The sequence below is a fragment of the Carex rostrata genome, chromosome 3, assembly GCF_964058835.1.
Source record: "Carex rostrata chromosome 3, lpCarRost1.2, whole genome shotgun sequence".
NCBI lineage: Eukaryota > Viridiplantae > Streptophyta > Magnoliopsida > Poales > Cyperaceae > Carex > Carex rostrata.
Window position 1 is genome coordinate 10,494,808 of NC_135920.1, and position 23,661 is coordinate 10,518,468.

Consider the following 23,661-nt stretch of genomic DNA (forward strand, 5'->3'; position numbering starts at 1 on the left):
AGAATCAGTTCAATTCAAAAAATGATCGAAATAATTAAGAATGTCTAAATGACTAAAAGTAATACCAAATAGAGGTTTATAAAGTCAATTTCTACAGATTAACATCATCAAAATTGGAGTTTGAATAAGGAAGATATGACCCGAATTAGTAACATTGTGCAGTCTTAAAAAATTAATTGACAATCAATTAATCGGTTTGACATCAGACTAATTGATTGTGACAACCGACTGATAATTCAAAACCGCAAAATGCCCTCCTGATGGCCGTTTTTTTACAAACATTGATTGCATCCTAGACTTGTTGGTTTGGGACAGGATGTCATCCATCCAATCTCGAATTCTGTGTATGATATGCCTAAAATACAGACCATATCAGAAGAATTGAGTTCTAAAATGTTAAGTTAATTTGACGGCTGTCAAAATTATCAACAAGTTAATCCGTTATCAGTAATTCTCACCCAGAAAAAACTAATCCTCAAAAACCTTAACTGAAATTCTACTCTTCCGTTATCTATCAAAATTGTGCAAATACAAAATTTCAATGCGAATTTTTCTGCAATTTAAATTTCCCGAACATAATTCTCAGTTGTGAAGCCATGTCTACTCTACCCGCCACGAGCAACATCTTTACAACTCTGATATAAATACTCTGATTGGGTCTGAAACCTTTCTCCATCATCTCAAAAAGGACCCGACCAGCTTCCAAAACTCTCTTTGAATTGTAAAAGAGGCTACTAAGCATACTATAATTCACATTAACCGAGCATTTATCCCTTACACTCATATCTACCACATATTTACAAGCATCTGCTTCCCTTCCTAATGAAAAGTACCCCTTAATAAATGCAGCATGGGTTTTAAACCGTGGCCTAAGGCCTTCAACAAACATCCTTTCCAAAAATTGAATTGCTGAATCAATCCGATTGGCCTTACATGCATGAAATGCAAGCAACTCGTAAGTTAACTCATTAGATGTAAACCCTAACCGTTCCATTACCTCTAATAAACAACAGGCCTCGTTAACTTTGTTATACTTCAATAGGCAACCAAGTATGTAGTTGAAAGAGTTCATATCTGGCTCACAATTTGACTGTGGCAATTCATCAAGCACGTCCCGGGCACCTTGAAAGTCCCCATTTTTACACTTAGCTGCTATCAATGCATTGTAGTAACGAGTCTTTCTTGAAGTTTTCTCCATTACGGAGATTGCTAGATCAAAGGCATTTATAGAACAAAGATACCTGATGAGAGAGAAGATTCCAGAACCTCTACAAGATCCCACACCATTTAAAACATCAGTAATTCTTGCAACTGAACTCTCAAGGTCATCAGACCTTGTTGGAGTGAGAAAAGCAAATGCCTTTTCAGTTAGGCAAAACCCTCTAGACGAAAGCTTGGTTAACAAATTAATCATGTTTTCATAATCATTCACTATTCCAAGGTTATTCACAAGCTGATTATAAATCTTTGCACTGGGCACGAAACTGGGGCAGTAATTCAACACCCAATTGAAAAACCGCAATGCCGGAATCCCTTCCTTGTTCAAAACACATAGAACCCCCATTACAAAAGATGGAGAAATCATCAAATTCTTCTGATGTAACTGAGCCTCTAATCCACTGGCGTCTTCTCGGATTAATCTAGTCATCTCGCCAAAATCAACTGCATTACCATCCGGGTCTACGCTCAGCAATTTACCCCTTTTTCTTTGAGGCATCTGGGAACCGCTTAGCGATGAGAAATTTCTACAAGGAGAGTGAAGAAGTAAGCGAAAGAGGGAAGGAGCTCTACTGGCGGAAGTTGTGAGAAGTGGATCGGAGTTTGGGATGCGTGAAGGAGAACAACAGGGGAATGGAAAGTGGAGAGACTTGGGTGGATTGGAGCGTCGAAACAGAGCGATTGCGGGAGAGGAGAGGTGCTTTGGTGGCAACCTGAGATGCATTTAGGAAGAGCCGGGAGTCACCCACAGGGAAGAGTTGGGGGGAAGAATCGCCGAATCGGAAGTGACAACTAATGGGCCCGTGGGCTTTCAGTTCGGAGAGACTGCGTCGGAATCAATAATTAAAATATACATGGAATATTTATGAAACACCAGCCATTGTATTTTTTTTTTTTCTATACCTCTTGAAATGACTTACAACACATTTAGTATATGTTTATATTAATATCACGTATTGAATCCATAACAGGTTTTCAATATCATATTAGATTGTAAAAAATCTGTCTTTCTCCCATTCTACAAGATTTATCCTCTTTTTTTTTACTTTAAAATCCGTGCATATGACCCTTTGAATGTACATTATTCATTTTTTGTGTCCATCAAAATTCGTAGCAACATACTGAGCCAGATCATTCCCCAATTTTAAACTACAAGCAATACCATTGCAGTATATTCGAATTGTGGCTATCCAGTTCCCAAAGCAGTATTTGTGAAAGCTTTTACCAATAAGTGCTACAGTTATGATAGTTGTTCAAACTCCACCCTCTTTATGTTAAGACCTAAACCCCTGCTAATATTGATGCTAGATTCGTACTCTTGCATTACAAGTCTGGTTTAAACCAATATCTATTTCCTTTGGATGTCCATACAGTCAAGACCATAACTTCTGAGCTCTGATCGGTCAACAGAGCTCAAAGACAAGATAAGATTTAAGGCTCTCTGCGATTGAGTAAGAATCCTCTCATTTATCACTTTTTGAATAGCAGATGCGATGAGTTAACTGAACAAAACCTATTGATCATATCTCAATGCCAATAATGCCCAAGCATAAACAAATGATCAAAAACAGAATGGTGCTAAACCTCCCGTATAATACATGAAAATGCCCAGCTTCAAGTTTACTACCTCTTAACAAATAATCTAAAAGTGCCCTCTATCCAACACAAAAAGTACTTCAAATAAATATATCATAAAATAGCTAAAGCCTAGACTACTACAAAAAAGGGACAAAATATATACAGGAGCAACTGCCTCATAGACCAGGGTTAGGGTTGTTTCCAGCAAGGATAAGAGAAATCTCCAGACCCCTGCTGAATGCTTGGTTGAACAAGAGACGGGTTTGGAAAGTAGACAGGAACGGGAACCATGAAAATATGGCTAGAGGCACAAATATGAACATTCCCATTGCTGCATCATATAGCCGAGCAAGGGAACGCACCATCTGCCACAACCCGATTTTCTTCACTGCTGGCTTCCATGCCACTAAAATCTGAGTATGTGCAATGTTATACATGTTAATAGTTAATACAAGGGGGGTAAATGCTCAAGGCAAACTTCCAAGCAAATGAAAAAGGTCATGCATGAGGAAGCAAAAAAATTTGGCAGGCCAAAGGAGCGCTGAGAATAGTGCTGTAACTTGTAAAGCATTTGTGCTTCTGTGCTTTTAATGTAATTGTGCCATTGTCTTTGTAATATTTTTCCTCTTTACCAAAATAATGATAGGTTCCTGATTATAGCAAAATCAGCATGCATGATCGTCTCCTTTAGGGAGATCAGAAATCAAGAAGATCAATTTCTTAATCAGTTATGTGAACAACAAAGCACGCATGCCAAAAATCATAACATTGAAATATGGAGTAATAGCATATATAGCTAGGATAGCAGCTATCAACGAGACAAGAAGAAAAAAAGAAAAACATAAGTTAGAACTTACTGAGAGAATTCCCCAGCCAGTAGGAATAAATGCCAAAATGCATGCGAAAAGGTCCACAATTGATAGAGAAGTAACTGCAACTGCAACAGCTATGGCAGCTAATACAAGCAAGAACACAGAGGCTTTGAGAAGACGAAGCAGCAGCTGGAAGTGCACCATGGCTTTTGGATTTAAGCCAAATACCTGATCAAGGCACAATCATTATGCAAAAATTCTAGCTTTGATAGAACAACAAGATTTAGGACAGGAAAAGCATATTTTTCGTACCAGGAATAGGAGTAAGAGTACCGCTAGAACAGCCCAGGATGCACCATAGACCTACAATATCAAGTTATTTAAAATCATGCCAATGAAAAATGAGTATCACAAGATGAGGCTTGTTCTTATGGAGGAAACAAAACAATCCCATATTCTAATTTTTGCAAATTCAAACACACAGAAAAGTAGTCATACCGTCAGTGACGTACTCCTGCTCACATCCAACTTGTACACAATACCATATTGGAAGATAAAAAATCTCAAACTCAGAATGGTCTCCAATATTCGTCCCCTCAAGGTGTGAATATGTGACTACACATGCAAAATTTTAAAAAGGACTGATTAGATAGCAACAGAACCAAATAGGACAACGAAATAAATTCACTTTTTTAAGCCCTTGATCATTTGTCCACTCGACCAAAAAGAAATAAATAATAGTACAGCTTTAATCAACAAAGATTGCCAGTCAGTGAAGTGGAAATACCAGATGAATTCAACAGACCATCATAATTCATTCAGCACCAAAAACCCTAAAATGATCTGGTTCTGTGTGAAGAATCAAAATACTTGTACCACAACAGATCAAGGCATACTCATTCTAGAGTGAGAAGCATTAAATTATTGAATGAGAAGTTTGATTTTAAAAAGATATATCCTTCACATAGAGAATGTACATACCAGTTCTTCATCCCACCATGCTTCCCAGCTCTCTTCTCCCTTCACACCGATGCCACCTCTGTAAAACAGCCAGTTTGTCCAGTCCTTGAAATCCTCTACCGTTCTGCAAAGACAAGTCACAGCATATACATCACGAATATTAAGCACCAGTTGCACTAATTAATTCAACCACTGCATTCATAAAGAAAAAGCCAAAAGCACTGACTTTTGCCACTCAAATCCAGAGGGATTGAAGACATAAGGAGCAAACAGCCAAGATAAGCCCATGAACCAACTACTGATAGAAAGTAATATGTATCCAATTGCTCCACCGTCGTTGTATCCATATGCAAGGATCACCACCAGTAGTATTATAACCTCCATTCTGTAAAATACTCTAATCATCAACACATGCACAAAGAACAGATTCCACAAAAATATATAACATAGAAAAACGAGGTTTAGCACCCTTTCACAAAATGACTTCTAGAGTACAGCCTGTAGTTCTCAGCAAATTGTATGTGCTGCACAACAAAGCCTCTACCAGTTGCACGGTACTGTTTAAATGTCCAACAAAACATATTAGACATATGTCATAAACATTTTTGTAAAGGATTTGAACAACATTGATTTATGAATTACCTTTGCACCCCCATGAAGTATGGTTCGACCAAAGTAGTGGGTCCTGGTTCCTAAAGAAAAGGTGAAGAATACAGAGCAAAGTTGCATCTGCATTGTCGTAAAGCTCACCACAGCCTATAATTAAGCACAATAAGTTCAGATCTCCATAAGTCTTGTGTTAAAGAGCAATCTAATAACAAGTATAGGAGAGAATTACCGAAAGGAAGCCTTGCTCCAAAATGAACCCCAAAATCATGGGAACAGCAGTGAACATGCCAATCTGAAAAAGGAACTGAGTGTTTAAGGCTGCAGTTAAGGCCGTGTTGCCTAAGATGTTAGCCCTGTTCTGAATTGATTCACCGATGCCTGATAAAGCCTGCACAAATGGAACCTCACATTTATTTCCAGGGCAAAGAACCAAAAAAATTATGAGAAAAAGTGAGTACCAGAAAAAAAATCAACTCACCAAGTAAGTCTTCCCATAGAGAAAAATGTACACAGTCAACACCGTAAGCTGCAAAATCAGAGGACATGTCAACCAGATAGGATCATTGTCTGGTTAGTTCAGCAAATATTTCGAGCCTTCAAGTTAAATATAGGACAAGACAAATTAATAAATAAACATACCATGGTACAAAAATAGAATCCAACAGTAGTAACATAGAAAGACATCATCCTGAAGAAGTCGAAAAGCTGCCCGAGCCTATACACATCTCTGCTAAGCACTTGCTCTCCATTACCGCCTGCAACTTTCCCTTCGAACAAAGCAATCTGGTTAAGGCCGACATCTCTTCCTTTACCAACCTGAAATAACACCCCCTTCAGCTACAAGACTAGAAAGTTAGACAACAGATGATAAGGTTAAAATCAAACCTGGATATACTCATGATGAGTGATGTTGCCTTGGCGCAGTGTTGAGTTGAACCCTGAAGGATAGATATGTCATGAATATCATCATAAGAAAGTTCTGAGTCACAAAAGCAGTGTAATAAAATGCGGCCTATGCGGCCGCATATACGGCCGCATATGCGTATGCAGTTCTGAACCGCATAGAAAATTAATATGCGGTCTAATATGCGGTTCCGCATATTTGACCGCATACCGCATATGATCCGTATACCGCATACCGCATATGATCCGCATAAAATTCTTGTTGCGAGATTTTTAAATCAGTGGATTTTAAAATATATATGCTTTTATTATCTTGGTGTTGTGTATTCTTATATATATATGCTGCTTTTATATTAGAGAATATTGGATATAAAATAGTTCTACAAATGTGTATTCTTATTTTAAAATCCGCATATATAAATCCGCATAAAAATCCGCATATGCGGCCGTATACTGTATATGCGGTATGCGGTGGCCTTCCGCATACCGCATAGAAACCGCATTTTATAACACTGCACAAAAGTATAAAAGGAACATAACACTGCTCCTACCAGCATAGATGTCTTCACTGATGTTTATGACCCGGGAAGCCTTACTTATCCCACCCCTTGTTATGTGGAAAATCCTATCAAACACATCCGGGTGTCCATAATGCATTCGGACCCTGAAAGACAAGTACTGTTTATAAAAAATGTAAATAAAGGAAACTAATAAGCAATGACCAGGAGTCAAGCACTTACTTCAGGGGATTAGAAAGAACACGCTGGCCTAGAGTCACAAAACTTGTTTCTTGGTTCGACATGAACGAAGCCAAAGAGGAAACACTGAAAACACAAGAAATTCAAATTGAGCTATTGAGAATTTTTGGATTCAACATGGTAAGAAATTAATGGTTGTCCTCGTGTACCTTCCAGTGAAGACATGCTCTCTGACACCAAGAATGCTGACCTTGTGCAAACCATAATTCCCATGGAACTCCTCTAGAAGGTTCCTCATTTTGAGAGCTTCTTCAAAGTAATTATCCTTCACAAAATAAAGAAAATCACAATTCAAACTGCAAAGTGATATAATCAGAAAATTTGTTCTGCAAACTAGTCAAAGTGAGAAAAAGTTACTTGCACCAATGAATCTTTAAGCATAATTGTAAGGACTCAAATGCATTGCAGGAATATTTGTGTTGTACCTGATTCATGTCAATGGTCTGTACAGCGTTTCCACGAGTAAATACTATTGCATGATTTTGATTTTCAGGTTTACCCTCACCAAGCTTTGGTTGGCCTGGCAGCTTTATGGAGTATATTTCCTAAAAAAAGAGAATAAAGATGCCCATAAGAAAGAAGAAAGAAAACACCTCTCCGACAGAAGCATGTACATTAATAATAAGCAGCTAAGAGTTGGGAACTGCAGCGGCTGCTGGTAAAATCGAAAATCAATTGAATTCCAATTGCAAAATTCCTTGATATACAACTTATCAGTCCCAAATTTGTTTATATAAGATTCATTTGGAAGGTCATTCATCATTCACAAATAACAGTTTTAAGTTTATTATAAGCATGTCATCAAATATTGTTATTCCTGTGCTTAGTGTAATAAGGTAAGAGCAGTGTACAAGTAGTGAAGGAACTCACCTTGTCCTTTCCATGGAAATCAGCTTTCACCAGCTTAGAGTAATACTCTGTGGTAGTTTTACCATTCTTAATTGTCTCGACCTCGTCAATGAAGGCAACCCTAAAAGCTTCATTTCTGAAACCATCCAAGTAAAATTATGCACTAAAAATGAAACCAAGATGGTCATAAACAGATGCTTTGATAATTAGTAATCAAATAAATACCTCTGCATCAACAATGCGATGTCAGCAGCTTGAGGCTTTCCTTCAGCCTTCTGTTTTCCATATATCTGACATGTCACGACATAAGTAAACTTCAGGTCAGCCTGTGCACGGGCATAAGGTGATAGCTCAAATAACTGTGTTTCGGTTGTAGCATTTCCATTCAATGCAGCTCCAGGATCTGACACAAATTAAAAAGTTAAAGATGACATGCAACAATTTGTGCTGTATCTCAAAAATGTTAAGCTAGCTTTTGTTGGAAGCACCTTCAGATTGGATTTTCTCAATGTAACTCTGGAGCATCAGTGCCTTCCTGTAGTACATCATCCCCCGGACTATAATTTTTAAATAGCACAGGTAAATATGAGTCAAGTTAATCACGTACAAGCATATAGTGCAGCAGGTGTCAGGTAACAAAGAATGTACCAAAGTTTACATCAGAAACACTAATGGATATAAAGAATTTATGATGACATATAAAGGAACAAATTTTGGGTGGGCAATATGCAGAGAAAAAGTGGAAGTTATGAAGCAAACACACTTCTTTTATTAATTGTAATAATTCATACTCGAAATTCTGTGAAAGACTGATTTCAGCCCAAAACAAACAAATAAAAAGCAAACTCAGCGTAAAGAAACCCAAAATTGACAGAAAAAACAACTTGCATTTAAATAACCAAAAAGAGTTGATGCAGGAAAAATAAGTTAATGCAGAAAAATTAACAGAAAAAAACAATCGTGGGTACAAATTGACAGAACACAACTTTGACATTTGTAACTTGCATTTTATTAGTAGGAATAAAGATGTAGGAAAGGAAGAATGAACTTACCGGTCCTTGCTAATGTCTGACCACGATATGATGCCCAAAAGCGAAGTTCTAATATATCATTCGGACTATTAAAGAGTTCAGAATCTTCTGAATTTTCATCCCTCCCAATACGATAGAGGAAGTTCTTCCACTCATCTAACCACAAATTTAAATAACCAATTATTAATACAAAATTAAAGAAACTTGAGAGACAAATTAGCAACCAGTCATCGTGAATGATAAAAAAGGAGATAATTACATAAATCTCTCTAAAGGTACTTGGAGCTAACAATGCAAGGTTCCTCCCAAGTAAATACAAACCTGGAAATATTTTTTGAAGATAGAACAAAAGAGATATCCCATCCTCATTTTTCACCTGGAGTTCAGATAGAGTATAAAGTACCGTCTCAGAGTAATACGGAGTGAAGACACTGAAATAGAAGCAAATTTTAGAATTACAGAAAGAACACAACTTCCCCAGTATAGACTGGTACGATTCAATTCAACATTTTGTTCATTCGGGTTTGATTGTGTCATAGCTCTATAATTGGAATTAGGTTTATCGTTGGATGAACTGCATTGCTGATATTGACCCTAAAAAAGAAACGGTAGGTACAGTTAATCTGTGAACAGCCAACCATCGTACTGTAGAAATTGGATAGGTTCGATCTATGGTCATTAAAGGCCGGCCTCCTAAAAGGATCTACTAAATTCATCAAGTTGTTCCAAAGAATCAAAACAAAGTAAAAAAGAAGAACTTAATTATTAGTAACATAGCTAGATGCTTAGAAGGCACCTAATCCATGTCTGGACAGAGCAGTACAAGAAGTCCATTGAATAACCAATATCATAATCTTCCAAGAAACCTTGTTTAGGATATCAGCAAATAAAAGCAAGGTTTTACACTTCACCTAAAGGACAACATCTCAGAGACTGGCTTGGCAGCAGGCATGCGCATAAAGAGAGAATTTGTGAAGAACTGTAGCCTGCGCCTGGCTTCAAGGTTCTTAGGAACACTGGCTGCTGATTCCTTAATAGTGAGAAGAGAGTGCAATCTTTTGATCATCTCAATCTGCACCAATCATACAAGTTTAGCACTTTATATATCCATAACGATAACTAATGCCTTTACATAAATTTCAGAAGCTATACCATATGAGGTTCCTTCGGCCACCTAATATTTGCAAACAGCTGCCCGTTGGCTCTAGATTGACGTATTTCATCCCATTCAGTAAAGTTTTCACTGAAATATAAGGGAAGCAACAAGAAGAAAAATAAACAAAATGCTCATATTGTTACTGTTGAGATTTATTGTATGTTTTTGGTATTTTGGGTTTTGTAGGGTCCTTTTGGTAAAAAGGATTATAGAATAGTTTAGGGACTTGAATGAAAGATGTAACGCCTATATAGGCTTGTATGAGAACAAAGGAATTAATACATTACTGGTATCAGACAGAAATTATTTTCTTGCCTTTCCCGCTTTATTGTAGATTTTGAATTTGCCACTTGTTTATGTTTTGTTATTACATGTTTCCTACACATTTGCACCTAGAGAGCAGATGACAAGACAAAAGCACGAATTTGGGTAAACATGCCAGCTCTTCTTCAATGCTCACTGTGGGATATTTATAATACATGCTGCTCAACTGATACAACAATAATGCTCATACAAATATAACAGAGCTAAGAACAGATTAGAGAAAGATGAAACCTCATATTTATTGCAAGAACTTCATGGTGAACAACTTCACAGAAATCTTGAATGGCTTTGATTACCCCAGATTTTAAATCAGAGGTTTCATCCTTTTTCTGTAAAAACAAGAGAGTGGTATCTTTCATCAGATGTTAAAGCCACATACAGCTTATAATTGCATAGACAGATATTAAAAGAATAATACCACAAATACCCACAAGCTATTGGCCACTCCAATCGCACACCCCACAAAAAAAACAACAAATACACAAATAAAAAGAAAAAAGTGGTTGCCTGCAAACCCACCCTCATCTCACCAAACTTTTAATTGTGACCCCAATCCCCCCTATGCATGTGCAAACACGCAAAGTCAAAAAAGAAAAAAAATAACAAATACCAATCAGATTTGAATCATAAATTTTATCTAGTTAGTTAATTTATGATCATAAGTTCCCAACATTAACATCAAGTAGAGGTCAAAAAAGCATGGAAGGTAGGTATTACCAGAATGCCAGTAATTGCTGTGACTCTAGAAATGGCATTTTGAAGCTTGCTGAAATGAATGCTGTTTGAGGCCTCTTTTTTTGCAAAGATTTCATCAATTTCTTTGTATATCAAGTTCACCCTATATTGCATCAACAAATGCTGACATTGGAAAGATGAAAAAACAACACATGCAAAAAAAACAATTTGATGGGTGAAGATATAAAAACTTACCATTTCCTCCCCTCATCTTCAAGTATATAGGTCAGAATATAGCGAATGCTGTAGAAGACTTCTTGGACAGCATATTGCATATACTCATCTCTAGTAATTTTGGTCCACAGATCATCCTGGGAAGTCTTGGACTCAACGCTATCCACCGCAATATCTTTTGCAATAAATACCTAACAAAGCAAAAGATGATTTTTTTTATATAATTTATAACAAGAGGAATAACTAATTTCAAGGAGAAAACAGAAATAGGCTGGTTGAAGCATCCAACCTTGCTGGCAAGCAGAAACAGGGGCCACTGAATTATTGACAATTCATTGGAGTTCTTGGGCATATAAAGCAGCTCCATTTCACTGTGTTAAGAGAACAAATAAGAGATCATAGCACGGTATCATGTACACCCAAACATTGGAAACAAATCTTAAAATAGAGATCACATTAACATTCCTAATTTAACCAAAAAAAATGTGAGTGTTTAGTAACGGCACTAAGCATAAAATTCAGTATAACATCCTTAAATTTCTCATTTTAAGCCCATTTGATACCTCAAATAAAAACAAGACAGTACAAACTTGCCAAAACAACGTAGCTGCTTTACACAAAATAAATTGCAACTTACAGGTTTGAAATGTAATCCTCTTCACGCAGATTCTTTATAATTTCATTCCAGAAAGGAGCAAACCTAGAAGCTTCAAGCTTGTGCAACTCCACAACCTTTAAATTTCATATGATCAACCGAACTTCCAGACAAAAAAATCTAATATAATGGTTGAGAAAAATTGAACACTAAAAAACTCAAAAAAACACGATCAAATTAACAGAGAAGCATACTACTACACTAAGACTAATTTTGCCAATAAAATAACATACCTATATTTAGAGCTTATGTAATACATTAACTTCAAAAGGATAAAAGCTTTTGTTTCCACAATTCAAAAAATAAGCATGAACTTATAAGTTGACCACTTAGCATAAACTCTGATAGAGAACATGAACAGCTTACTTTAAAACAAAAACATGGCTCAATATTAAGGTATATTTACCTGACCGGAAGATCTCAGCTGCTTCCTGTACATGAATAAACAATAGAAAATTAGACTATCTTCAATAAAGAAAAAAAACTAACAACAAAATAACAATCTTTGGCCTCAATCAACAAAATGAAAGGAGATTACCTTTTTGGAACATCACAGTGAAGATTATTCATAAATGCTTCAGGGAACTTCTCAAAAAATCTGTGAAGTGTCTCAACAGATCGTATCTAAAAAAAATTGAAGGACAATTAATAAGGTAAGCATCTAAGTGAAGTTAATGGAGTCCCTAGATAAATGTTTAATCAAGACTGACAACTCAGTGTGTGTGTGTGAGAGAGAGAGAGACGTAGAGGTGGGTGCATGCTGTGGGAAAGATTCCTTGGAGCTACTATGCTACCAAGGTGGTTAGACCAGGTGAACACTCTGTGGCTTCCTCTTCCTCTCCTAGAACGAACAAATACTGTAGGTTCTGCAAAGCTACCTCGTTGGATAGATATTGATGATGCTGTTGTGCCTATTAGTTTCAAGCCTTCAGGAAAATATGTAGAGGAATGGACCCGGCAAGCTTGCTGTCAATATGGCACCGGCAATATCCGGAGACAAAGAGGTGATCAAAGAAATCATAGAGCTTTTGAGGCATTTCAGAATAGAGGGAACCTGTGGAGGAGGAAAACAGGTACCGAAAGTTGCCAAAAAAATTCAAGAAATTCATCATATGGATCAGACACCTAAGGGTACACATAGCAGGTCATAAGAAATACAAACCAAGCACAACACTCCCCTATAATTTGTGAAAAAACAACAGCAAGGGGGGCGTATTTCATTAAGACCTTCCTCCTGTAGCACCCTCAACTGCTGGCAAGCAACCTTCATATACACAAGTGTGAGTTTGTATTTCATCAAGACCTTGTGGGTCCTATGGGCCAAGCACAATTCCAGGATTCTTGCGCGGTTTGTTGTGTTTCCAGCACTGTTGATGTTTTTGTGTGGGTATTTGATGGTCTCTGTCATGAACGGCGAATGAATTGAGGAAGATTTGAGTTCAATTTTGACTCAGTCAAAGGAAAAGGAGAAGAAGAGGTAAAAGGGACGGGCTCAACGGTCACAGAACTGGTCAGAGAATCGGAAGAGCACAGGTCACTGCAAGTGGAACCCCCATTCAAACTCGACATCCCCGTGACCATAGCAATCGTTGGAGAATTGAACCTCTGTGCATTGGGGCCCAAGCTGACAGGACTGGAGAGTGCAATCGCGATATCAAAGAGAAAGGAGAAGGAATAATCATTTGGTCAAAAGATTGTTACGCCACTCAGTGGTCCTTCTGACATGGAAGTGGAGGTGCCAAATGCTCACTGAATTGAGCGATAGGAATAATAGAATTGGATGCTTTTTGTCTGGGTGATTTCATCTATATATAGAAAAAAAAACCATTTACTTTGGATTTATTTTGCAATAGAAACTGAGATTCGTCTCTCAACTTGGCTTAGCCAAATTTGTATCTTTTTCTTCCAGTTTAATAAAATTCTTCCTTCCTGTTTGATTGAATCATGTTTTTCTTCTTGATTTACTTGATTGAGATTATGGACATGACAGTCTCTGAAGTCTGAAATTGTATATTATATGTAAATTGTCAACTTTTGATTAATCATAATACTTAGCAACAACTGCTAAGGTTTAAATACAACTGTATTCTATATGCCCCTATGCAGTATCTGTTTGGGTTCAGATTTTTCACCTAGTTGGGCAGAAAATCACGGTCCCCGACCTCTCTGTACAACATTGCCTCTTGGAAAAGGGGCCGCATGCAACAACAAGCAATGCCCATGAGAACTTGGGCTGTCAGATTTGTTGTCACATGCTGGTTACTGTGGAAGAAGCGCAATAACGTCGTCTTTAGTGGTTCGCTCAAACCGGCAGATGTGCTAGCGAGGGATATCATTCATGAGGGTGATATGAGGCTCAGGTCCTGTAAGTTGGATGTTTAAAGGGATGGTACCACATCTGAATATTCTTGGTACAAAGCTTTTTGTTTAGGAATAGGTCAGGGTTAATTATGTTTTTGACTAGGTACTGAAGTATGATGTACTGTGCTGCATCCTAGGTATATCAAGACCGTAATTTGGCTTTGTAAACTTTCTTATTAATTAATGCAACAGTTGGCAGCCCCTGCCAGGTTTTTCAGAGAGAGAGAGAGAGAGAGAGAGACGCTTGGTATGAGATGCGTGATGTGCTCGAGTTTCCCGGTGGAGTCGGCCATTCACCTTTTCTTTCTCTGTCCTTACGCAGTTGAGGAATGGTGGAGGACATCCTCCTTGGCAAGCTGTTGTATCATGAAACCAAGCACTTCTGTGCAAGAGGTATGGGAGGGTTCTAATCGGGCAATAAAGATGGAAGGCAAAATCAAAGGGTCTGTTTGGGCTTCGCTTTCTTGTGTTGTTTTTGGTCAATTTGAAAGCAAAGGAATGGGTTGGTGTTTGGAAGGAACATTTTGCAGCTAGGATCCTCACAGAAAGAATAGCGCATGAAGGAGGGATGTGGAGAAAATATTGTTAGGGAGATGTAAATTATATTGCAGGTGCACATATGGCAGTGGAGGCAGGTAGGTGGCTACAAGCGCCATGCATACTGGTCTTTTTTGTCAATTCAAGTTGTGCTGCTGTTTGTATTTATCTAGTTGCTAGTTTTGATTGATGTAACAAACTCTTGCTTATTCTAATACAACCTTGACAGCCACTGTCAAGTTTTTTAAAAAAGAGAGAGAGAGAGAGAGAGAGAGTACCTCTCCCAAACGGTCACTTGCACCAATTAGGAAGCCATAAACAGCAGACAGCAAGGTGTAGAAAATATAGATATCCAGTAGATAAATCTGAGATATATTAGTAGGCCATAAATTGAGTCCACTGAACATGAGGGGGTATGATGAATGCATGATATAGCAAATATACATCACAGTAAAACTTTCCATGGCTGGAAAAAGTGGTTTTGGTTCATCAAGTACATTTTAACATGCTCAGAAAAATCCAACCATTAATTACCCAATTCCAAAAGTACAGGCTCTACAATAACTATACCAAAGTAATTTTTATTGTGTTTGTGTCATCTAGAATATTTGTATAGGAGTAAAACTACACAATCAGTCATATTATGGCAGATACATATCCTTTTGAAATAAAAGGTAAAGCTTACCGCAACCACAGGTGCCCAGATACTGAGAATAGTTAATGCATTATGGTTACCTGCAAACATCAAACAAGTCGAAGAATAATATGAGAAGAAATTAAAAGCTGCTAAGATTTCCAAAGTTACTCACAATATAGGATTTTTTTCTATATAATTGTGTTTCTGCTTAGAGATCAAAGTCATTCAAACAGTAGTCTTTTCTGTTGGTTGTAAATCATGTTAAGGGAACTGTTTACTCTCAAATATTTGAACTAAAATACACTCCAGACTCCGGACTCTTGGTACTTACTAATAGAAGATAAAATTATGTGACAGAAATTACACACGAAAGGAAGTTACAAGCTTGAAAAGCTTTCTCACCCTTAGATACTAAGTCGTGCCAGGAGTACTTCAAGTCAGTGAAGTTCACAATGGCCCTTGTTGGTTTCACCAATGGTCGAATCTGCATAAGAAATATGTCAAAATTGCAAAGCACTACAGAAAGAGGATGAACTGGCCCTGTAGTTTCACTTACCTGAAGAAAAAATGTAAAACAAAACTTTGCACCCAATATCACAAGCCAAAAGAGCACATATCTGCAATAAATGAGGTCCACTTTTGTTATAACGAGATGAATAAATAAATAAATGCACCTAGGTAACAGTAATTAAAGAATGCTTGGCTCTTGATTTCTACCAAATGTGATAGTGTGGTCACTAATTTATATTATTTTAGTAACTGCAAACCTGGATCTCACATTTCAGTTGGATAAAGGATGGCTAAGATCAATTTTCCATTGAAGTCAAAACCATTTATTGGTCTTAAATTTCTCAATGAAATCGACACTCACTATGAAATCCAACGCAAAGCAAATCAAGCAATGAAAATAGAGAATATCTATGGAGCTCTTATTAATGCCAGAGAAGTACAGCTAGGTACAAAACCTATCCGCTAAGAACCCGGAACAAAGACAGCAATCCTTGCATTTACCCAAGACAATTGGAAAGAAACATCTAGATACTGGGCAAAGATATTTACTTGATATAATCCAGAGTCCTCTCATACATCCCACGTCCGACATAGTTATGCTCCTTCATCAAAATCAACAGAAAAGTGGTTATTCGCAAGATAATAACATTAACATGACTAATAAAAAATGGAAAAGAGATAAAAACAAGTTATACAAAATAAGAACCTGGTGCATCCACTTTATGAGACGTATAACCGACCAGCGGTAGCACGGCTGGGTCAAGCGGTGGCATAGGGGTACTCTTGTGAGAAAATTAATAAATATCTTGGCAGCCGCATATGCCCCAACTACGAAAACATAAATCTTGAATACAGCTGAGTCTGTCCCATCCTGAAGAGCTTTGCTGGAACCATTTCAACTAGTAAATTCATGGCGTCATGACAATTAAAAATTGTTGAATATAGATCAGTCAAACTTACATATACAGGTAGCATATGACAAACGAGGCAGCTGTAAACCATAAGAGTCGATAAAGATTTCTCCAAATAGCAGAACGGCGAGATGTGGAAAATGCCCCATACATCATAAGAATATCCAGCACACCTACAAAATTTGCAAAGAAAATTATGTTCACAACATTGAAAATAGAAGCATCCTGATTCAAATAGTAACTTGCTACTTACTTTCTATAAACTTCATCACAACATATGTGGGACCAATACTGAGAACCTCCTTTATAGTATCCATATCGATTTTGTCATCATTGAAGGCAATGATCGTCAAAGCCTTGAAAAGTCAGAAACAATAATGATATTGTAAAAAATTAAGAAGTGTATAATAATGGTTTCAACTAACAAAACATACCTACATGTGATAAATATGTTATGAAGTATTATAAAAAAAATATTATTGAAGCATGAGATTTGCTTGTGCTTCTACTTGATTTACATGTCTAGCTTACATAAAAATAAGCATGACATTAGTTTCACATTACAATCTTGAGTGGCAACAAGCCAACAAAAAATAGCTTAGGTTACAATTCTAGTATGTTGCAGTGCCTGAAATGCCAAAGTCCTAGTCATGCTAGCATAACATATGAAACTCATTCATGAATATTAAGTTATTAAAGGAAACCTGAAACATCATAATCAGAAACATCCATAGACGGTGGAAACTATGGTAAAGATGAAGGAATGTCCTATGCTCCACAAAGGAGGTTTTGCCATAATGCTTGCCCCTACTTCCAAGTCCCTAGAAAAGTAAACAAAAAAAAAACTCATATACAGAACATTGTGCTAAATCATAAAATACAAAACAACAACAGAAAAGCAATGACTTGTAATTGCACTCTAATAATAAATTGTTTTTTTCTTCTGATACTGAAGGTTATAGGCCCTAGAATGTCACTAGGAAGTAGGGACCTAATAAATAGAAACTCTAATGAGAAAAGCAAACCTTTCCTGGCTTGACAGGCTTCATGAAAAAGCCATGAGTAAGCTTCCAAGGCCAGCTTAGCTCATCAAAGCAGTGACGCGACCTGTAAAGGGTAAAACAAGGAGGGTGGAAAAATCAGACATGCACAATAAACAAACAATAAAAAAAGCACCAAAACAAGGAAGGTGGAAAAATCAGACATGCACAACTACCAAAAATATTCATTGAAGTCATCATAGTTTCTCCATGCTGAATGAGGTGAACGCCCACCATCATTGTTGTTTGCTTCCTGCAACAATGCAAAAGACATAACAAATAGATTATAAATTAAAAAATTTCACCATCAGACAAAGTCTGTTTATCGCAAAGATGACATACAGCCGACTGCAGACTTGCTAGAAATATGACAAAAATACTTCCAGCAACATCAGCTAGATATAGTGAATTAATCAAAATTAGATCCGATATATTCCCGCATGAATAAAAAATCTAATCTAAATGTTTTAAGTACCACATATTATATAAAAGACTCCAAAAAAAGAAAATATTTCACTAAGTACAAAACGCCCCTTTTTTTACTTCATTTTAGAAGAAGTTAATTTACAGACAAGATTTCCATGTATCCACATGCATAAATAAGCTAACTGGGTACTTACAGCTGCTACAATACCATACAAAGGAGAAACAACTTGATCAAGAAATGATGCTTCACCAGTTGCTGTTACCACACAGCTTGCAGCCCGTTTTGCCGTCTGCTCACGCATTATTTCATCCATCTCTCTAGCCATCTAATAATAAAAGCAAAAGGAGGTCATAAGTGCACAGGGGCAGAGCAAGCATAGAGGGTACGGCAAAGCAAAAATTCGGGGGAGGGGGGGGGGCATTATTTTAGAAGCAAGGCATACTTATACAAAAAAACTTTAGTTACAGGTGTGTTTCTACAAGCACCTTGCATGGCACAAAAAGCATGATCAAACATTAATTATGACGTAAGTAAGAATCACGTAACTGTCCGAACCGGAACATTCTTATGCACTACTTTAGCAAATGTCAAATATTCTAATTTTTTATCTGTAAGGAAACTACAAGTAATGCTATTGACATTTCATTGGTTTCATGGAGGCTCCAAGCTACAGTAGTTTTTCAAATGGCATAAGAAAAAGAAACTATAATTGAAAATAGTTGATACCTTTTTGAGGAATAAAGAGCTAAAATACTTACGTGATGAAAAATGTAGCATATACACTCAGGAAGGAATCGCACATTCGCACCTTCACCCCAGATGAGAAAATATAGGCAGACATAAAGCAGCATTCTTTCTTTCCCCAAGTCATTTGTGCTACATGAACAGAAAATTAAAGTAAAGGAAATTTATCGATGCCATAACAAATTTACATACAACATAGACAAAAAAAGTTGCATACCTGCTCCAAACAGGGCGAATCGGCAAGTATTCACACCACTTAATATAATTATCCAGAGATTTGAGGAAGACACTACGAACAGCATGGTCGTCAATTTTCTGCCACAAGAGAAGATCAAACATAAAATGGGAGCATTTCAGGTTTTGGCAGACAAAAAAAAATCCTAAAGCATTCAAGTATTTATTACATAAAAGAGTGAGTCTTTAAAGAAAAAAAAATTACAATTATAGAAGATACAAAATCATTCTCATAAAATAATTTTGACAGGTAAGAACTCTCTAATATTAAAATAAAATACCCAAGATAATTTAAATGAGGGTTCAAATGCCTCATGCCTCACCGTGCCTCATATCCTATCTCTGTTTTTCAATGTCCAAACGGTCGTTCCGAACCGATCAATATGATATCCATATTAAAATGTGCCTGGAGACCAAATTTTATATTTTTTGGAAATTTTGTACTATTTTTTTAGATAGGTACAAAATCAACAGAAACATTGATTTTGTACCAATCTAATAAAATAGTAAAAAAGTTCCAAAAAATATAAAATTGGGCCTCCAAGCATATTTTAATTGAATTTCATTTTGGGCAGTTTGGATCGATAGTTTGGACTTTGAAAACGGAGATATAGAATGTGAGGCACAATGATGCATGAAAAGCTTGAGGTATTTGAACCCTTCTAAATTTAAATAGCATTGTATCACAAAAGTAGTTCAAAACCAGATACATAAAATCTTTTATGAACATTTTAACATAAACACTTATCAAATCAGGATTCTTTAACTTGCACTCACTGTTCAATTATGAATACACTCATAAAGTGAACTATACTGAACTAAAGCACACTTACTGGTTCATTTTCAGATGGTTTACCAAGCCGGGACTGCTCGTTTGCAAGAAGGTGTACGACATTCTCCCTTTGGTTTGACACACTATCTTTCTGCAATGTGATGACAAAAAAACATCAAACTTTCAGCAACGCAATATCTATTTAAGGGGAGCACAAGGCACAAGATAAAAGAATATAAAACTTCCAACCCTATGGAGTGGAAGGAAAAATATCTAAACACGTCACTAAAATAAGCCCACTAATATATTACATACAAACAAGAACTCTTGGACAAGAGATTGAGGAGATAAAGCAAAGACAAACAAAAAGAATGCAGAAAACAAGTCTAGCAGTAAACTACTAAAACGGGAGTAACACGTGGGTTAGAAGAAAAAGAAAGCCAAAATTTTAAAGTTACAGGCATTCATTTTCTTACTTCTGACTAAGCATTTGTATGTTTAGCATAGATAACTTGTGATAGAAAATTGTACAGGTTATTCCAAAGAAACTGAAGTTAATTCAAAAACATTGGTTCCAAAGGTAAAATAACCACATACACAACATGCCATTTTGACAAGGCATATTAGCCTGCAGTGAGAGGAATGCATGTAAATTAAGTAGGTAATAGAAATATTAAAATATGATGTTAAGCCTGAACCTGAAACCCGAAGACATACTGCAAAAAGTCCATCATATCTGCATTCCTTGCCTCAGGGATAGTAACACTGCTTGGGAGCCTAGGAAGACCCCTAAAGTACTGGAGAGCTGAGATTGCTGCTCTTACCTGATATCAACAGAAAATGAAAACAAATACGTTTTTTTGGTAACTTAAAAAAAAATTTGTATTTATGTTTATTGTAGTAAAACTCAAAATCGTGTTAACCTCTGAGAACGAAACAATATCATTTGTGGTTGTAGGACAATCAATTGGAATTATATTATAAGCAACCACATCCTCGGTCATTTCAGCATCCTTTTCCATCATTCTTTTCTCCTAAGGATCCAAAACAGAAAATGAAATTGAATTTCAGATAAAAAGAAAATTAGAACTTAAAGGGTAAAAAGTGTTTCCATTTGGTGTGTTTTAAATTAAATTAAAGTTCTTTTGCCACTCGAGCAAGAATTAAGTATTTTTATGAACTAAGAGGAGAAAACTAAGTACCTCTTCAGATATAAGACCACTTGCTGCATCTGGGGATAACTCTTTCGTAAGGTCCTGTACAACTGTCCCTAGAACCCTGAGAGTTGCTTGTACTCGCTTTCTCAAGATAGATTTGCGCTCCAGCCTATTAAGTAAAAAACAGGTGGTACAATGGTTAATTAAAATCCTTGATGTTTCTTTCAGGGAAGTATGGCCATAAGTTAACAGAAAGATGTATGTATAAGATATTGCAAATTGCCATAATGGCCTTCTTACCAGCACCAGTACACAGGGTCTATATTTCTAGTCCATAATGGTCCACTGCAAAGCAGTTTGGCAAATTATTTTTTCTTTTTCTTTTTTGTTGAGTTGATTAACTGAACCTCAATTGGGTTGCTTGACATGGTAACAAATAACACTATAAAAAGGAGCATAACGTATGATACTCCAGCAAATATAGTACAGTTGTGCGCCAGTAAAAATCTTCCAATTAAAATTAGCATGTTAAAATGTATGCCGGTCTAACAATGTTAAATAAAAACCCAAGTCCAAAATGGTTCAAGCAAAAAGCAGGGTAAAGAGACATACTCTCCAAGGTTGCCGGTGTAAATAGCAGATTCCCTGAGCCTCTTTTCTTCCTCACGTAGTTCATCAACTTTGTTCTTTCCTCTGTACCTCTTGTAGAACTCTAGCAAACGGGCAATATCCTGGCTTCGATCTATGGCTCCAACCTCCTTCTTAGCCAACTTTTGCTGAATTTTTTTAAAGAAAATGATAAGACATGCCAAGGCAAACCAAAATACTATTAATCAGGATAGCTGTCAACTCTACAAAATGGTTTTGTGAACATCTGTGGTTTGATTATGTAAAATTTGATTCCGGAGCAAGTTAGAGTTTGATGAGCGCTTGAGAAAACCTCTGTTGCTTGCTCCAAATACAAAATTAAGGTTTATTTAGCAGTGTCAAAGCTGTTGGTACAATTTCAGCATCTCCACAGTAAGCAACCAGCAGGGGTGGACCCATGTGGAGCCAAGGGGGGACAGCCGCCCCCCCTGGATTTTCAGTTTTAGTGGTGATTTATCGGTTCCGATCGACTCCCCCCCCCCCCGGGAAATTTTTTGCCCCCCTCTGGATGTTTAATTTGTAATTCAAGTTAAATTTAGGGTTAAAATCAAAATATTTTCTTGAATTATGGTTGGTAATTAGAATTATAAGTTGGCATCAGACATTACAAGTCATAGTATTGGAAAATATAAGTCAAAAGCATTGTTTTTTTATCAAGTACCCAATTAGTTAATGGATTTAAACCCAATTCAATAATTTTTTGTCCCCCCTGACGAGAATCCTAGATCCGCCCCTGGATACCATGCTCTCAAAATTAGCCTAATAGCCAATTAGACCCTATTATATTTAACTGAGACTCAGATAAGACTTACTAAAGCATGAACTTCTTGAAATTATCCAATATCCTCAGTTTTGCACCCAATTTAAAAAAAAAAATCTTTTACGACGTTCCGCATCCATTTCATTCGCACATTAGTACGTAAATTAATATGAACTTTTACTCTATTCAGCATCAATTTGCCTTGATTGTAAATAAAGTACTGAATCCTTTGTTCTATGTACTCCACTGAAGATAACAGCAATAAATCGAAATAAGAGACGTACCCTTATGACAGACATTAACCCTGTCTTAAACTGTAGCACACCTCTGCCTTCACTGTTTGGGTCCAATTTCTGGGCAAGGAAGTAGGCATGCTCACACACTGCACATCATATATTAAAGTAAACAGATAAATTCATCTCAAAAGAAGAATATAAGGCAGTAAAAACTATGTACAAATAAACATCACTCTTTTAGAGAAAATTTCACTGTTCATAACAGCGTGCACTAGCCTGATAACAGTCCGATGTCCAGTACTGATCAGTTTTTGTCCCTTGTTCACTGGTTCCTGCGACATTCTACTTGAAAACAGGCACCAGAAACAATTCACAGAGGAAAAATGACTTACAAATTCGAGCGATACTAGGATCCTCGTCTTGGATCTCATCAGCTGCTCTAAGAATCTCTTCGATGTGCACATTATTTCCGAGAGAAGTAGGCACTGCACCGGCTATTCCAGTAACGGGATGGCCATAAGCACCAGCTCTGCCTCGATCGCTCCTGAGAGCGGCTCGCACCAGTCGCTCCCAGTTGGTTTCCGCTCTCTCCATCCTCTAAACCTGACACAAAAATCGAGATCTTAGACAAAAATAAAGAAGTCACAGAATTACCAACCCTAATAAAGTAGAAAACTACCTCGAAGAGCCACGCTCGCAGATCGAATTTTTTTATAAATGTAGAGCGGCGGCGGAGGAGAACGGTTAAAATTGGTCGGAATCAAACGAACAAAAGAAATCCGAGTGTACGAAGCTGGGAAGTGTTTTCCCGCTGGACTTGGTTTCCTTTGAAAATGGGGATTTTCACCATCGGACTAAGAAATATTAACTATGCTAGACAAAAATAATCATATCGAATATGAACAGAGAAGAGTTGGAGAAAAAT

At 36.9% G+C, this 23,661-nt stretch overlaps 2 protein-coding genes across 3 annotated transcripts; both read right to left on the reverse strand.

The window, feature by feature from the left end:
- Positions 1-479: 479 nt before the first annotated feature.
- LOC144551417 (pentatricopeptide repeat-containing protein At1g05600-like) lies at positions 480-2,076 on the reverse strand. Its single transcript, XM_078299374.1, has one exon. It carries the CDS (start codon positions 1,940-1,942, stop codon positions 539-541), a length of 1,404 nt encoding a protein of 467 aa, XP_078155500.1. The 5' UTR covers positions 1,943-2,076; the 3' UTR covers positions 480-538.
- Positions 2,077-2,743: 667 nt separating this feature from the next.
- On the reverse strand, positions 2,744-23,608 carry GSL10 (glucan synthase-like 10). 2 transcript variants are annotated; one of them, XM_078299373.1, is made up of 52 exons: positions 23,416-23,608; positions 23,129-23,339; positions 22,785-22,882; positions 21,705-21,868; positions 21,138-21,261; positions 20,859-20,969; positions 20,634-20,759; positions 19,997-20,086; positions 19,147-19,244; positions 18,944-19,061; positions 18,379-18,510; positions 17,935-18,011; positions 17,744-17,825; positions 17,423-17,539; positions 16,972-17,074; positions 16,768-16,891; positions 16,514-16,691; positions 16,357-16,409; positions 15,854-15,914; positions 15,700-15,781; positions 15,346-15,395; positions 14,939-15,025; positions 12,301-12,386; positions 12,169-12,193; positions 11,745-11,839; positions 11,397-11,478; positions 11,129-11,298; positions 10,916-11,036; positions 10,430-10,527; positions 9,871-9,961; positions 9,630-9,790; positions 9,040-9,149; positions 8,740-8,874; positions 8,176-8,244; positions 7,913-8,090; positions 7,709-7,823; positions 7,264-7,383; positions 6,988-7,103; positions 6,821-6,904; positions 6,632-6,744; positions 6,063-6,115; positions 5,817-5,993; positions 5,656-5,703; positions 5,407-5,565; positions 5,211-5,324; positions 5,037-5,125; positions 4,795-4,953; positions 4,590-4,692; positions 4,107-4,223; positions 3,921-3,971; positions 3,654-3,836; positions 2,744-3,209 (listed from the first exon to the last, which is right to left on the reverse strand). In XM_078299373.1, exons 2-52 carry the CDS (start codon positions 23,328-23,330, stop codon positions 2,973-2,975), a joined length of 5,736 nt encoding a protein of 1,911 aa, XP_078155499.1. In that variant the 5' UTR covers positions 23,331-23,339; positions 23,416-23,608; the 3' UTR covers positions 2,744-2,972. The 2 variants fall into 2 exon arrangements, 1 of the variants encoding a protein (XP_078155499.1); XR_013510817.1 differs by lacking the exon at positions 5,037-5,125.
- Between the last annotated feature and the right edge of the window lie 53 nt (positions 23,609-23,661).